The following is a 17063-nucleotide window of genomic DNA, read 5'->3' as shown; positions in this document are numbered from 1 at the left end:
ACCCAAGCGTTCTTAACCCTCCCATCTAGTCTTCTAACTCTTCGCCCAGTTCACAGGAGAAAGGGGCATCATCATCACAATGAAGAAGGAGCCAGGGAAGGGGGGTGAAGACAGACCTGTATATTTGCTCCCATTTCACAGAGAGCACACGTAACACACCTGTCCCTAGAGAGGCAGATACACCTGGATCTGTTAGCATGACTGTGTAAACACAAGCAAAACCAGCGAGAAGAGATACCAGACTGTGAACAATGCATCTTTCTACCACTGTCCACATTGCTTGCTCTTCTCCCCTTTTCACGTGGCAAATGTACACAAGAAATCACACACACGCACACCAAAAAGCCAAAATAGAACAGCGTCCTGTACATCCACCCAAACAGCAGAAGAGCTGCAGAAAAGACTGTAACTTTCAGGGGGACCAAATGCAAAAGTCAGGGGAAAGAGAAGGCCCCAGCGTTGTCCCTGTCTTTATTCCGCGCCTCCCTGAGGCCAGAGCTTTGTGGTACTTGCCATACCTTCACCTGCCAGGTCACAGAATTAAAGAAGAGGGAGGCTCCCGGGCTAGGTCCACTAAAGAGCATTTCAATACTGAAACGAGGCAGATGGACACGAACAGCCTTGACGTTCGCACTTGGAAGGCACCCACAGCAGCTTCCACAAACATTCCACGCCCTGGCAACACAGAGACAAACGGCAGCCCAGACAGGTTTTCTCGAAATTCCTGTTACCTGACTACATCTCTGGGTGTGTGTTGAACCCCGCAGCTACCGACATGTGACAACCAGGAATGCGGAGTTTGTCTGTGTGGTGCAGGGAGACATGTGGATGACAAGTCACCTGGATGCTTCTTTGGTTTCCACATCGCAAGAAATTGCAGACCTTTCCAAATACCCCGGTGTTCAATAACATGTGCAACAAATGCCTAAAAGCTGGATGGAAAGTGGTACTTCAAACAGAGTCCGTGGGTGCTCTGGTCATGCGATGGGCAACGTGCTGCTGCTGCCGGTGGTCACAGTTGCTGTCCAATTCATTCTGACTCATAGGGACCCCGAGTGTACCGCCTCATAGGGTTTGCAAGGCTGAAAATTTGCAAAGCAGCCCACTAAACATGTCTTCCAAGGCACCTCTGGATGGGCCTGGCCCACCAACACAAAGTTGATCACTCGGTTGGCGGTGGCACTCAGAAAGAGCCAAATACCCAACCCAAGACTTCCTTACACAACTTCCCTCTTCAGGGACCCAGAGCATCCCTTTGCATGTTGGCCTTCCTAATCGCTCCCAGTGGGCCATGGGCCAGTGGACCAGTGATCATTAAGAGGTGTCCAATCTTGCTCTCTCATCCAGGCCCCCAAGTCCCAGCAAGTTCCTGGAACGGGGGGTAGGGGTGGATTCCAAATCACCCCCTTGGGTTGTTTGCACAACCTGTGCTGGCCTGTGTCAAGGGCCGGGCCCCTGCTGTTGCTTATCACCACACAGACTGGAGGCAAACACCTGTTAATGCTTAAACTCTAGGTCGATAGAAGAAGTTTGCTTTTCAGGAGGTATCCCGAGAGCAGGGCTGGGCCAGCACCGAACCTCTCCCACCAGAAATGCCCCGCTCCTCAGAACACAGGGCCATAAATCTCTCCAGAGGGCTCCGGGAAGTGAATGACAGACGGAGAGGCAGAGTCCCATCCAGCCCCTTCTGAGGAGCCTCTTCAGAGGCGGCAGCGCCCCACAGAGGTCCACCGCACCCTGAGCCCCGGGCCGGGATCCACATGCTCTTGGGAAGTCGTCCCTTCACCTCGTTGCTGCATTGGTCATGCATAAGGTGCTCACAGAGCACGGAGCCACACGGGAAGAACACACAGCCAGCGAACAAGGGCTCGAAGTTCACACCAAAAGCACCCAGCGCTGCTTGCCAGCTCTGCCCAACCAGCCTGCCTCTCTCTCTCTCTCTACCCCCCAGGGGGTGCATGACCCCTGGGAGCCTCTTGGCTCAGTCCTGACGTGGGTAAGCAATCAATACACATCAGCTGATAAGAGCACACGTCTGCTTCCTCATCACGTACTGCTTAGGCTGGGACAACAGCTGATAGGTCTTGGCAGAAAAACACCTTCGCAGAGCCTACCTGTTTTCCTAAGCATGTTCGTCGTGATCTTTGCCCCATCAAACACACTTGAGAGTTGAGCGTAAAATGTGCCTCAACAGTCTTTAGAACATCCGGGGGGTGGGAAGGAGGTGTGACTTACTGTTTAAGGGCATATTCTTTGAGCTCTGTGAGCTTCTGTGATGGGAGTCCCGGTGGCCTCTCGAGTTAAGCTTCAGGCTGCTAACTGCAGAGTCGGCGGTTTGAAACCACCAGCTGCTCATCAGGAAAAAGATGAGGTTTTCTTACTCCCATAAAGATTCCTGGTCCCAGAAACCCACGGGGCAGTTCCACTCTGTCTTATAAGGTCCTTATGAGTTAGAAGGAAGTCAGTGGCAGTGAGGTTGGTTGGTTGGGTGAGTTTCTGAGCAGGGTGCTGGAAACCCTGGAAATGGTGAAGGTTAAACAACACGGCCCACGTGATTAAAGTCACAGAGTGGTGCCTGTTAAACATGCTCAGTGGCCGATTCGACTGACATAAACAAACACTTCTCACAATTTTTTAAAATGTCTTCAGCATAACATCTAAGTAACCCCAAACCAGCATCCAAGCCCACTGCCATTAGTCTATTCCAACCCTAATGACCCCACAAACATTTCCTGAGCCTATAAATCTTTATGGGAGCAGACAGGTTCATCTTTCTCCCCGGGAGCCGCTGGTGGGTTTGAACGGCCAAGCTGGGGTTAGCAGTCCAACACTTATCTGACAGCACCACAAAGGTTAAGTAACCTAGAAAATGTATACCTCGTGTGAAAGTCCATTTGGCCTTCGAGGCCTCCCCCCAGGATGTGATCTAGCATAATGTAATCAACTCTAGGATGGGATCTGCTATGGGTCACCAAGCTATTGCTGGAAGATCATGGGGGAGGGAATTCACCGGATCAAGTCGCAGCCCTGAAGACATTGGAAGGACGTTTGATCGTGGGTGTGGCGGATCCCTATGGAATCCGACTCTACGGAAAGGCTTGTTTCTTCCTGCTGGCCTGGATCCTGCATCTATCTCACCGATGAGTCTGAGTCTCCGGCCTTGAGCCAAGGGCCCATGGTATGTCCTGCTGACCCAGGACGAGCGGCCTCTATATTCACGGCCAACCTTTGATTCATTTGGCTCTGCAGTCACAAGCCTGACCTGCTGACCTCAGGGCTCCGCTAACCTCTGCCTCTACCAACGTGACCTTCCTGCTCCCAGGTCCACCTTCCTGCTTCGTCAACCCCAGCAGCTACAAGAGTCAGGCAAAGCCTTCGGGTTAACAACCGACCCACGGAATTGAAGCCTTCGGACACATCCAACTCTACAACTGTGCGGGTCACTTTCTTGATGAGTTTCTTGCTCTGTAGACAGATAAGCACCTCTGGTTTGCCTTCTCTGAAGAGCCCAGCCATGATAGTTGGGTTTTGAGTTAACTAGGCTGGCCCAGGATTATCCCCTGATAGGAATGAACACAGGGTGGTCAAGCCCACGATGGATAGGACCCTCTGTAAAGCAGTCCCGCAGCTGTGGGAATAACAAGAGTGGGTACCGCCTCCTGAAGCTGGTCACAGGCTGGATAGACTTGAGGGAGGTTTCATTCATGAGCTGACACTGTGCTGCTTCACTTCCGCTGATGGGTCCGGATGCTGCACCTGGCTCGTCAACGTCCTTAATCTCCTGCCAGCCTTGGCTTCACTCAATTCAGCATCCACTAGTCTGTGGTCTTCCTGCTTCATAGTGGTCAGCCCCTGCAGCTACCTGCGTCAGAGGCAGCCTCCAGCTGACATGTGGCCCACAGGCTTGGGCCAGACTGGAAGTACTCCCGTGTGCAGCTGTGTGTGCCACTTCCTGATACGAGGCTCTTTCCATACACGTATAAGCAGCATGCCCCAGCCTAATACATCCAGTTAGCGGACCCACCAAAACAATCAGGTCAGTCGAGATTTGTAACGAAAAGTACAAATACTTTTCTAAAATGTGAAATAAATACATGGAAAGGGACCATCCATGCTATATGCTTCTGAGATGTTGCCTGGAAATGTAGCCCCCCAGGTGACAACTCCAGGACTATGTCAATAGAGTGCTATGTGTAGTTGCCAAGTGGTGTAAAAGTGGCTGCTTCTCACTGAGCCTAAGGCACGATGACACAGAGCTCATTAGAAATGGTTCCCTCTTTTTCTCACAGTCTTACTTTTCTGCAGTAACTTGCGATCATAGTTCTGAGCCCGTGACATGAGTATCTAGCCACACAGGTAACCTCTTTATTTATTATTTATTTTTAATCCTATTTATTATTATCTGTACTGTTGTTGAAGGTGAAAAGTGGCCGCTGCTTGCTGATGCTTAGAGTCCAGTGTTTGGAGGGCAAGAGGCCAGGCATGAAGGATGAACTATTGGGCTTTCTCGTTTCTGGGGTGAGGGCTGGCAGCACAGACGGAGGCTGATTCGGACACCCAGGTGTGTACGAACAATTAAGGGGAGAGCACTCCGGTTAAGTCAAACGCTGTCGTTGTCAATAAATGTGCCCCCCGATCGGCCTTGGCCCACATAGCAAGAAACAACAGCCGGGCTCTTCGGCCCCTTAGCATGGGTCAGCACGAGTTCTGGGATGATTAAGGCAGCCCCGTGATGACGGTCGGTCATATTCATCCAAACGGCCTTTCTGCCACACCCCCCGGTTTCATGTGTCTATTGAATTTCATTGATTTCCACGCCCCTCATCTTCCATCACTGGCCATGTACTCCTAACTGCTTTAGAAGGAGCTGCAGGGCAGTGAACGGGCAAGGGGTCCCACCTGCCCACGGGGAGCGGGGGTGACTCAGGAGACCGTGGAACACAGCCGAATTACAACGTGGAAGGAAAGAACATTGCCCGTATGTGAGGGAACACTGCAGCCCTTCTTCTCTGGAAAGCTCGCGGGAAGAGGAAGGAGTTGGAGGAAAAGATGACTTTGAGGACACTGGTCCCCGGTTTTCCGACTGGGCCTCTTCTCCCTCACCCAGAGAGCCGAATGAGGGGATGCACCATCTGGATCACAAGGTTCTCCGGCCAAATGCATGTTGGCATCCCCACGATTATGGGGGGAAGAAGGAAAACCCAACACATTGGGGACCACATGCCCCAACCTCTGCCCTCACCAGGCACAGAGAGGCCCTGGAAACGTGAGGCAGGCCCAGCCAGCCAGGGAGCCTAGTGGGGCAGGGGAAGGGGTAGGGTCTCCGCCTCTTCAACCTCCAATGACTCATGACCTAGGATACCTGAGGGTTGGTTCCCTGGATAGTGCAAGTGGTTAAAGCAGTCAACAAAAGGCTAGCAGTTCAAATCTGCCCAGAGGCCTCCCAGGAGTAGGGCTAGTGATGTACTGTGAACCTTGGGGAGACCAGCTCTCCTGAGAGACACTCTCGGGGCCACCAGGAGTTGGGGTGGACTCGATGACAACTGGTTTGGTGAGAGGACCGAGCTTGAAGTTCTCCCAGCAGCTGAGAAGAGTTCTTCCGTCTCTCCTTCCAAAGCCCCAGAAGCCTCTGGGCCCCCATGGAACGCCTCCGTCTCCTCAAAATGAATGTCAAATGCTACGACCGTTGTGAAAAACTCCTCATTCGGTCCAATTGGACTAGCTCTGTGCTTCGCAGGTGGGCCCCCAGGCCTCCGGGCCCCAGAGCCACCGCAGCAGGCCAAGACTTGCACGCCTGGTTCCTGCATTCCGAGGTACAGCACACCTCCCCACTTTGCACTTTTCCATCATTTTTTTTCAAAGCAAAGTATGTTTCAGGTTTTTGTTCCCACGCACTCAAATTCCATTTCTCTTCCACTCCTGAAACAGCTCGGACACGAAACAATAAAAACACTCGGGGCGCCTCGCCCCTCTGCAGGGACTGTCTGGGGGCATTCCGCCAGAGGCGCCCCGTTTTGTTTCTAGAATGTGCGCCCCCACTTTTCAGGGGCGCGCTGCCACAACTAATCAACACGAAGCCGCACCTGTTAAAAATCAGGCAGCAATTTCTCATTAGGCAACCTGCATTTCCCGCCTCCTTGTAATCACTCATTCAGATCTGCATAAGCTCCTTCTGATTTGCGCCCAACCATCTCTGAAGGGGCTTTGGGGCTCATCTGATCTTTGTACTTATTTATAAGTCTGACTTAATCGACAACATTAATTAACCACCAGGATTTCGACCCCCGTTCTTGTGATGTATGCCTGTTGTAATTAGGTGCCAGCAAGTTCGTTCTGAATCACAGCAACCCTTTGTACAACCGAACGAAGCGCTGCCCAGTCCTGCACCATCCTCACAATGGTTCTGTTCGTAGCCACTGTATCCAAGCCCTCTCCCCCAGGGTCGCCTCTTGTTCACTGGCCGCCCACTTTACCACGCAGGCACTGGTCTCTCCTGATAACACATCTAAAGTACGTGAAACAAAGTCTCACCCTTCTCCATATTAAGGCTGTACTTCTTCCAAGACAGCTATGGTCACTTAATATTTCTTCACCGGCACTGTAATTTTAAGACACCCATTCTTCTCTGGTCTTCCTTATTCACTGTCCAGTTTTCGTACTCATGCTAAGCGGTTGAAAGAAAACACTATGGCTTGGATGAGTCCCACGGTAATTCTGAGGGATACATCTTTACTTTGTAACACTTTACAGAGGTTGTAGATCTTTACTTTGTAACACTTTACAGAGGTTGTAGATCTTTACTTTGTAACACTTTAAAGAGCTTGTACATCTTTACTTTGTAACACTTTAAAGAGGTTGTAGCAGATTGGCCCAAGGCAGAGCCTGGACATAATCCAAGAGGTAGCTGTTTGAGCAGAAAGGGGGCACCAAAACTGATCTATAAACAAGCCATTGGGTCTGCATCAACTGGGGGTTTCAGAGAGCACTTGGTGGTTAGAGCAATTCCAAAGGCCTACTCTTCCCTCCCAAGGATCATTACTGAAATCCTCCTTTATTTATTGTTAAAAAAAGAAAAAAGGCCAACTGTTTCTGATTTAACTGTGTCTCCCCCTAAAATCTGTGTTAGAATGTCATGTCTAAACCGGTGTCTGTGGCCTCTGTTGGAGAATAAAGTGTCTGTGTGTGTTACCGAGATCATACTAGGCTGGGTGTGTCCGCCACGAACACCCCAGACTATAGCAACCGGATTAGGCGGAGGAAGAGGAGCCAAATGGGAAGACAGATGCCACTTGAAGGTGGCCCAGGACCCAAGGACACCAGGGCTAGAGACACCAGGGTTGACATAGATGTCCAGCTTCTTAAACTGGGAGAGAAAAATAAATTGTTCTTCAAAGCTAGCCCCTTTTGGCATTCCTGTTGCAGGAGCGCTAGGTAGTAGAGAGACCAACCTTCTAATCACATGGCGCCTAGTCGGAGGACAGAGTGGGGAACAAAGAAGCCAGTGAACCCTTCTTGAGGCCTGGAGGACCCCTAGGCCCACCCCAGGGTGCTTCCACCTGCTGGGTTCGCAAGCACCCTCGCCTTCCCACAGACAGGCTTTTCATGGGCTTCCCACCACAAGTCACAGAGGTACCTTAGAGGCTCACCCCTCTAGATGTTCAAATGGACACTCTTACAGACAGAACCCTGGAAGGATGAGTCCCTGGGTCAGGTGTTCCAGCAGAGGGTTCTAGAGTTGTGTGTGGGGAGAAAGGCGGTGACTCACAGCATCTGAAGTGTCATCTAATCTGATGTCATTATGCTCAGCATTCCTCCGGGAGTCCTTCCAGGCAGCCCAGGGCTGCTGCCCGTAAAGTCCTCCCCCACCTGGTTTTTAAGAACCTGGGGTCAGAGCGGGCACCATCCTCTCTTTTACCTAGTGTACAAATCCCCAAGGATGGTTCCCCATGGCCGCCTGTTTCCTGCAACTCATTTGGGTAATCTCTTCCCCTTGAGTGTGGGTGAGACTTTGTTCTAATAATAGAATACATCAAAGGTGATGGGATGTCACTTCCATGACTAGGCGACCAAAAAACGGTGACTCAAGCTCTTCCTCCTTCGCGCGCCATCAGAGCAGGCTGCTGTGCTGAGCGCCGCCATCGCGGAGAGCCACACAGCACTAGGCAAGCCTTCAGGGGGACAGTCTGAGGGGCAGGGAATCCTGGCCACCACACACAGCGCATCCTGGAGGCAGATCCTTCTCCGAGGAAACCTTGGACATCTCAGCCTCAACAGAAACCTTTAGAAAGATCCTAAGAGAGAAGACCCTGCCCAACCACACCCGGATTCCTGAGCCCTGCAAACAGTGTGATAAAAACCTTGTCATAATAAACCACCATGTTTTGGGACAATTTGTTACTCGGCAGTAGACAACTAATAGGCCCATTCCCATTCCAACTGCACAAAGAATGTCCCAGGGAATCTTCTCCCAACATTAAATTCCTAAAACCCGCACCCTAAGTATTTTCAGGATGTCATATCTATCTCTGTCAGGGACACCCTTCGTTCAAGCCCAGCCCGGAATCTTTCCCTGGCCTCCTGGCCCTCAGTCTCCCAAGAGTCCACACCACCTGTGAGATTCAATCCGAGGCTCTGCTGGCTCCACCTACTTCCGTGTTCCCAGACTGCCAGCTCACTTTTTCGCCCATCCCGCTAGACTGGGAGTCCTGCAAGCTGGCCCAACCCTGAGTCCTTGGCCCCGTGTGGAGGACAGCTCCTGCCACAAGGACGCTCAAACCACACCTGCTGAGTGGGCAGTTTTATGTGCATCACGGGCATCTCGGCGGGGAAGCTCTAGCTTCCCAGCTCTCCGTGCATGCTGGACAAGCCCCCGTGGTGCAGGCCTTACACGCTGGGCTGCAAACAGAGAGCAAGGTCAGCAACCGGAAAGGACCAGGCACTCCAAGGGGACTAGACGAGGCTTTCTACCCCCATAAAGAGTTACAATCTCAGAAACTCACGAGTCATTCTCCTGTCCGACAGGGTCACTATGCACCTGACTCAAGTTGATGGAGGTGAGGGTGGTTGGGAGGAGGTTTGGTGGCACAACAGTGAAGCGCTCAGCTGCCAGCCAAAAGGTTGGCCGTCTGAGGCCCCGCAGCAGTTCTGCAGAAACAGCGGGAGAGCTGCCTCCTGCAGACTGCGCCAAGGAAGCCCCACAGGCAGGTTTACTCTGCCAGCGGGGGTCACTGGGAATGACAATCAATCCACAGGGCCCCACCGACAAAGCTGCCCAGTCTCCTGTGATGGGCCCTTGTACATCCTCAGTGGGGCTGGAAGCCAGCTCTCACCCTTCATAAAACTCAGCCTTATCTCCAGCCTCCCCCAACCCTGCCACCCCCCACCCCCTAGACAACTTTCCTTCATTGTTTCAGTACATACGTAGAAACCCCTGCTGAGTCAACCGTGTCTAAGTGCCCAGGGTAGTAAAGTCAACTCAAGACGTCAAGTTGACTCATCGTGTGGACGGTTCTGAGCGCTTTTGCAATCGTGCTCCAGTTTTAGATTTATGGATGACAAAGCGCACAGCGCGCAGACTCTCAACGTTCAAGCCCAGCGTGATTAAACTCTCCTCTTATCAGAAAGAACCCCGCCGACAGGGGGGTACTTCACAGGTCATGCCGCTGACAAGCCATTGAGCACACTGCAACTGGTCCCGAGGAGAACGACTGGTGACTCGACACACAGAACCCCTTCCAGTTGCTGCACACCTTGCAGTGCTTCAGGAGTGACTGAAAAGGCTGGTCCTACCTTGTAGCCGCCGATGCGATGCTCCTGCTTAAAATCCTTCCCGTTTTTCAGCCACCTCATGGTTGGTGTGGGATTCCCACCGGCTGGACAGCGGAACTTGACAGTGTTGGCAGCGGGGACTGCGTGCAGCCGCTTCTCCATCTTCTCCGTGTTGGTCCAATATGGAGCCCCTGTTTCGGAAAACAACATCACCTTCAACTCCACCATCACCGAAAAGGGCCCCTTCAACGCCTAGGCGAAGCCCTCAGGGAAACTCCACACCCTGAGGCAGTTAAGATTTGGCTTTGGATGTGTAAGAGCTGATAATGGCCCCCTCCCTCTCCAAAAAGATACTTTCTCAAAGGAAAGCCATTGGGTGATGTTTACAAAAGACTCATTTCTGATGCAGTGACCTCATGGATAGGGTAGAACTTCCCAGAGGGTTTGACAGACTAAACTCTTCACTGGAGGAAAAAGTCTCTGCTTTCTTGCGCAGAGTGGCTGCCAGATTCAAACTGCTGACCTTGCAGTGAACAGCCTACTATAGCACCATCAGAAAAATACCTCCAAACATCAAACCCAGCTGGCTGGGAGCTGGCTGTTGGCTGGTTAGTGTCCATGAGGAGGGAGTCGAGAGTGGGGAGTGTTTGCACTGTTCTCTCTCTCTCTCTCTCTCTCTCTCTCTCTCTCTCCCAGAAAACTCATGTCATGTTGAACCCCGCTGGAAAACACTCATTCCAGGCACACATTGACAACAAACCCACTAGCAGCAGCTGAGCCCTCCACATGCAATGGCTTTCCAATCACCGAACCCATTAAAGGATCACAGAGACACACCAGTGTCCCAGAGACAAGATGACCTCTAAGCCGCCTCAACTTCTCCATTGGAGCTGGAGCTTACAAGAGTCATCGATGACCAATGAGTATCAGTGACCATCCTCCTAGGATAACACCACTCAAGAGACATCACAATTCCCCAGCACCTTACATGACAAGAGGAGACTTTCTGCTCTCTACAGTCACAGTCTCAGAACCCCACCCACCCCAGGGGCAGTTCTACTCGGTCCCACAGGGGGGCCGTGAGTCAGCATTGACTCCATGGCAGAGTTGGTTTCTGTGTGTCCCTTCATTTTAGATGACACGCTGGACGAGCTGCATCACAAACATACAACCCACTTTCCTCTCCAAGGACGTGAAAGCCACGACCTGCTGCCATGTCCAGCCTCGCTCACTTCGGGAGAGGCCCCCATCACAATGCAACCCTGGGCCTGTGGGCTGAGGCCAAGCCAGCACTGCACAAGCATTCTTGAATGACAGAAGAGATACACTTGAAATCACCAAGGGGGGCTATATTTTATCTAAATCAAACCACAGCACCACATGACAATACTGGTGAAAGCTCTCTGCTGTGGTTGGGGCCATGGAATCGGTCTGATGCAGGGCAGCCCGCCCGGTCCTGCACCATCCTCACCATCAGTCCTCCGAATGACGGGGTCAACGCAGCTCCCGGAGGGATTTTCCTCTTTTTCTCGGACCCCCTCCACCAAGCATACCCTTCTCCAGGAACTGCCCCTCCAGAGTATGTGAGGCCAAGTCGGAGCCACCTTTGATTCTAAGGAGCCAGGGCTGACCTTCTTCCAACACAGATCTGTCCATTCTGGCGGCCCTTTATGTAGATGCAACATTCCTCATGGTAGCATAATTCAAGTGTTCCAGGCCTGCTAAGAAGAACTCATTACAAACTGCACACACCCTGCTCCCCAAGCACTGCTCTGAGCCTTCTGGTTCAACTCGCTCCTCTCCACGACAATCCATTGAGAAAGGCACTATTGGAAGCCCGGCGTTACAGCTAGGGAAACTGAGGCTCAGAGCAGTTACCTGCCCAGGAGCCTTGTAGCTTGAAAGAGGGGGTCTGGGGAGAGGGGCAACCCGGATTGGGATGGACTCAGCTGGACCCCAGAGCAGAGCCCTCCAGCTGTCGGCCCCACTAGTCAGAATCCGCTTTTCCCCAGAGGTGGCAATCCGACGGCGTCCAGGAATGAGCCAGATTCAAGACTGGTGGCCGGGCTGGTCAAGCATCCAGGACTCCAGTCCCACTACCCCTTTATGAGGGTCTAGAACAGCAGTTCTCAACCTGTCGGTTGAGACCCCTTGGAGGTCGAATGATCCTTTCACAGGGGTCACCCAAATTCATAACAGTAGCAAAATTGCAGTTATGAAGTAGCAACAAAAATAATTGTATGGTTGGGGGGCGGGGTTATCACAACATGAGGACCTGTATTAAAGGGTTGCGGCATTAGGAAGGTTGAGAACCACTGACTGGTCTAGAACTTCAGCAGTTTGGCTTGTCACGTCTTAGTGAACACAAACCAATAGACGAAATCTCTGTTTCGTAAAGCACCCTCCCCAGGTTCAGGACCCTGCTAGAAGCTAGTTCAGACTGCACATGGCGCTGCAGCACGCAAGCCCCACAAACCAGAGAGGAACCTGGGCGGAGGCTCCATCTCTGATTCAGACAGCTCCTTCTCTCCTTTGAAGGCACAGCCTACACCCCACCTCCACACTCAACAGGCGACCAAGGTCCAATTAGGAGTGGGAATGGCTGCCTCCCAAGCAGCTTGCCCCACCCTCGCTCCAGGGCCCACTCTCCTCGGGATCCTTGGGCTCATCTCGGTGGCGGGGACCGTGTCTCTACGATGGGGCAGGTGGTTAGTGCAGTCAGCTGCTAAGCAGTGACTTGCATTCACCCAGAGGTGCCCTAGAATAAAGTTCTGACAATCTATGTTCTGCCCCACCCCCAAAAAACCAGCCACTGAAAACCTACGGGCATAGTTCTACTGGGGCCCACGGGGGTGGGGGTCACCCAGAGTGGGAATCCATTCAGGAGCAATGGGTGGTTGGGGTTTCCCGGTGGCACACAGTGGAAAGGAGGGAGGGGGGAGAGGAGGGAGAGAGAAGCAGGGGAGGGGTGGATTTTCCTATCTCAGTAGCCCTAGCATTGAGCTGGCAACCTACTTCGTCATTTGGCCTTGGATACTGAATGCCTATCCACTGACCATCACGGAGCAGATTCTGCAGCTGGGGTGGGGCACATCGGCCCGAGGGCAGCACATGGCCTGAGGAGCCATCGGCACTGCTAACATCACACATCTCTCCACAGAGAAGCAGTTGTAACCATCACATTGCTCCCGGTCGTCCCGGCCATGCCTGTTCTGGCCCCTCTCCAAACCGTTGCAATCCAGGCCACCTCTTCACAACGCCCCCGAGATCATGACCACACACTCACCTCTAGGGTATTCTAAAGCACAGAGACCCCACAGGGCAGGGTAGAACTGCACCTGGGAGTTGCTGAGATGGTAACTCTTTAGAGCAGTAGAAAGTCCCCCCATCTTTCGCCACTGAGTGGCAGGCGGCTGGTGGTTTGAAACGTCAACCTTGCCGTTAACAGCCCTACTCGTAACCACTATGCCACTACTAGGGCGCCACAGCCATCACATCCCAACACCAACTTCACTGCCACGGAGTCGATACTGACTCAAGGCGACCTTACAGCGGACACATAAGGGGCCAGTTAATTCAATGTCTGAACGGACAAAGCAGGCTAACTTTTCAGTTGATGGTTCTGTATGGCCCTTGAATGGTGTGATAATATCCAAACATCCCCCCTACCCCTGCTGTACAGGGTTTCTGTGGCTGCAAGTCATTATGGGAGCAGAGCCTCCTCTCTGCACTGCCCCCCACCCACCATACCCCCACCCCCAGCTGAGCGGCTGGTGGGTTTGCACCGGTGACCTGACAGTTAGCAGCCCAATGCTTCCCAGAAGGCACCACCAGGGCTCCTTGGGGTACCCTTAAACACACCTATTTTGTTAGGGCTCCCCAGAGGACAACTGATTCCTATTCAGGGCCAGCCTCCCCGGTCATCCTCAAAGGTGCTCCAACCATCTCGAGAGTCTTTTATTTTCAACGCTTTTTGCTTGGGAAAGCCTAAGCTTCCCACCCCCGCTGCTACAGGGAAGCAGCCATTGAGGGCACAGACACATGAGGACCTTTGTTGCCAAACAAAGCCACTCACAATTCTGACCTCAGTGAGAAGCCTACCTCACGCTGTCAGGTGTCTTTTGCCCTGTCATTTGTTTAAGTAAACACAATAGCCCATTCAGGGGCATTAGCTAAATATTAACAGAGTAACTCTTTTGATAGCATTCATTACAGCTAAGCTGCTCCTTTGCCACCCCCCTTCCCCCAGCTTCTCTTTCACAAATAAGAAATCAACAACTATGTGCGTAATCACCATCAGGCATGATTTCCCATCACCCTAAACCATCCCCAAGTAGGAGGAATGGGGAATGTCTTTGGGAGCCCTCTGGCAGGGCTAAGCCGAGACAGAGTCTGCACACCGCCCAGAGTCACCCAGGCTTGTGCGGTCCTGACCCGGGGCACTGGCATGCTGGCAACCAGGACCTTTGTCTTGGTGCCTGAGCAATGATTTAAGGGCTCAGGTGAAAGAATGCTTTGCTGGAATTTCTGGCAGGTGGCCACCTCTCTGGGGCAAGATTTCAATGGTAAAAAAAAACGTACTACCTACAGTCTTGCTCATGCAAAACAGATACGAGGCCCTGTGGGGTAGAGGTGTGAGAGGGTTATCCAAAAATCCCAGCTTGTGTGGGTGGGGCCAACCACCAAATATAATCAACAAAGCAGAAACAGATCACGTACATGGCTACAGCTCAAAGCCCTAACTCGATAGCATTCCCTCACCCGGAATAGCTGCTATCCATCAGCAACCCAACAGAGAGGGCAAGCAGGCTGGGGGCTTTCACCTCCCCCACACCCGCACCCCCCACCCCCACCCCCCACCTCTCCATGAGGCAGTGACGGGCCACCCTCAACCCTCAATACCTTTGCCTGACCAACTCCAATCTCAGGAAGCGCTAATGTGGAGTCAGTTCTGACCCATAACAACCCTGTGCACAATAGAAGGAAACTGCACCATCCTCCTAGCCGGATGCCTGAGCCCATTGTTGCAGCCAGGCTGTGCACCCAGCTCATTGAAGGCCTGCCCCTCTACTTGACCAAGCATGACAGCCCTTCCTGGGGACCAGTCTCTCCTGGCAACATGTCCCAGGCATGTATGTAAGATGGAGTGTCGCCACCCTTCCTTCTAATCTGCACAGACATGAACAGAGGATTCCAGGTCTCCCTTTAGATGCCAAATGTATGTTGTTTGTTTGTTTTTTAATAAAATAACAAGCAAGGTGTAAGAGGAGATGGGGATGTTTTATTATCGTACAATGGCTCATTCTGAAATAAATGAATTTGATGTGAAGCTGGAAGATTTGTTAAGAACAAGAGTGGTCCTACAAGCACAGCCCTGCTGGGTCTCCTCCCGGCTGTGAAGAACTGCCCCAGAGGGTTTCCAAGGCTGAAACCTTGACCTAGGCAGCCTGCATTCACGGTGGTCTCCCAAGGAGCAGCAGGTGGATTTGAATCAATGACCTTCCAGTTAGTAGACAAGTGCTTTGCTTAATGACTGAACCTGGACACATAACAATCCTAGCCGCCTACCACCCCCCGACCCCACCTCCATCCACAAAGACCTAAAGTGCAGCTGGAGAGAGAATAGACCAGGTCCCTTGAGCCAGTTTTCCTACCTCTGGGGCCCCCTTCACATCACTGCCCATGCACAGTGTTACCAATGTCCATCCAGAGAAGGAGCTGTGCAAGAAACTGCTCCTCTGCACGGTGCTCAGTAGATGCTTGCTCAGCAGCACTATTTAAACCGGAGGTGCAAGCCAGGCCCATCTCAGGTGGAGAGGAAACGCCTGAATGCGTGCGAAGGAGGAGAGAGGGAAGGAGCGGGGACCAGTGTTGTAAACCTCAACGGCATGGAGAAAATGAATTATTCCAAAGCCATTAGCAGCTATGACTTATCACAGCACCATTGACCTACATGAGAAGGACAGTCCTTCTGTACTGACCTCTCAGCTCTGCGGGTCAACTGTGTATCCAAGGGATGCTGCTCTCTTAACCATGAGATTTAGCTAATCACAAACACGTGAAAAGAGCGGGAAGATGCGGTCACAATATAAATAAACCCAAATGTATCATCAAGGCGCGTCCTTGCTGCTGCTCAGTGCCCGTTAGTCAGTCCCGACGCAAAGCGACCCTACGTGCCACAGAGCCAAACACCGCCTGCTCCTGTGCCATCCTCCCAGTCACTCCTACGGGAGGCCCTTGTTGTAGCCAGCTGCCGATCCATGTCTGAGGGCCTCCCTCCTCTTTTCCACTGACCCTCACCTTGAACAAGCATGGGGGTCTCTACAGGGATCGTCCCCGCTGATAACATGTCCAAAGTCCCTGAGGCAAAGACCACCCAGCCCCTCCCTTCTCAGAAGCATGCCCACGACATCTCTTCAGACACTGTCAGTTCGGTCTCTGGCAGTGCATGGTATAGTTCATATTCTCCGTCAAAGCCCTCAGCCCAAGGGCACCCATTCTGCAGTCCTCCTCCTCATTCACTGCCCAGCTTGTGCAGGTGGATGAGAGGCTCCCTAGACATTAACGTTAACATTTTCTACACTGAAGCAGTTACTGCATATGCATGATCATGTTAAGAATCCAGAATCTCACTGTAATATAGCAGAAGTCTCTTAAAATGCAGCTAGTTAGACAGATTTATGACGCCAGAGAAACTCCCCTCAACGGACAGGCAGTCCCAGGTCGTAGATTTACAGAACAACCATACATGCCCTTTAACGTTCAATAAAGTTGCCCTCACTTTGAAATGCATGAACTCACCCCCACTGGCAACAAATTCTTCCTCGCAATCACCTTCACTGGCTGCACCTTCAGCTCTTAAATCATTGAAAAGGTTTCAGGTCTTTTCTTGCACTAACGTCAGGCCAAATAAGAAACATATGCACTTGTTCCACCTTAGCCACAAACTCGGCTTCAAGACTCAGGTGGGAACAGATATTCTCTGCAAGCCAAGGATGGCCGGCACAGCACCAGCGTCTTCCTGACCTCCTCCGTCTTCCTGACCTCCTCCTCGCCCGCCCCCCGCCCCCAACAATGAGGAGCCGCTATTCCTTACTGAGCTGCATTTCTGCATCGGGACTCAAAAAAAAAAGTCCTTTCACTGTCTGCTGGTCAACAGCAGGGCCACACCTGCTGGTGCAACTTGGGCCATTTTCCACTTATGGAGTCTGCATTAGGATGGATGGATGGATGGACGGACGGACGGACGGACGGACGGATGGATGGATGGATGGATGGATGGATGGATGGACGGA

At 52.2% G+C, this 17063-nt stretch overlaps 1 protein-coding gene across 10 annotated transcripts in view; it reads right to left on the bottom strand.

Annotated features, from left to right (window-relative positions):
• The window catches only part of FGFR2 (fibroblast growth factor receptor 2), a 125040-nt gene that overhangs the window by 66121 nt on the left and 41856 nt on the right, over positions 1-17063 (bottom strand). For all 10 annotated transcript variants that reach the window (XM_045291220.1, XM_045291219.1, XM_045291217.1 and 7 more), the window contains one exon: positions 9790-9959. In XM_045291220.1, the coding sequence (XP_045147155.1) occupies positions 9790-9959 (170 nt within the window). The remainder of the gene's footprint in view (positions 1-9789; positions 9960-17063) is intronic.

Source organism: Echinops telfairi, unplaced genomic scaffold (assembly GCF_000313985.2).
Source record: "Echinops telfairi isolate 266 unplaced genomic scaffold, ASM31398v2 ScPeMD7_70;HRSCAF=299, whole genome shotgun sequence".
NCBI lineage: Eukaryota > Metazoa > Chordata > Mammalia > Afrosoricida > Tenrecidae > Echinops > Echinops telfairi.
This window is presented reverse-complemented; position numbering and strand designations above follow the sequence as displayed.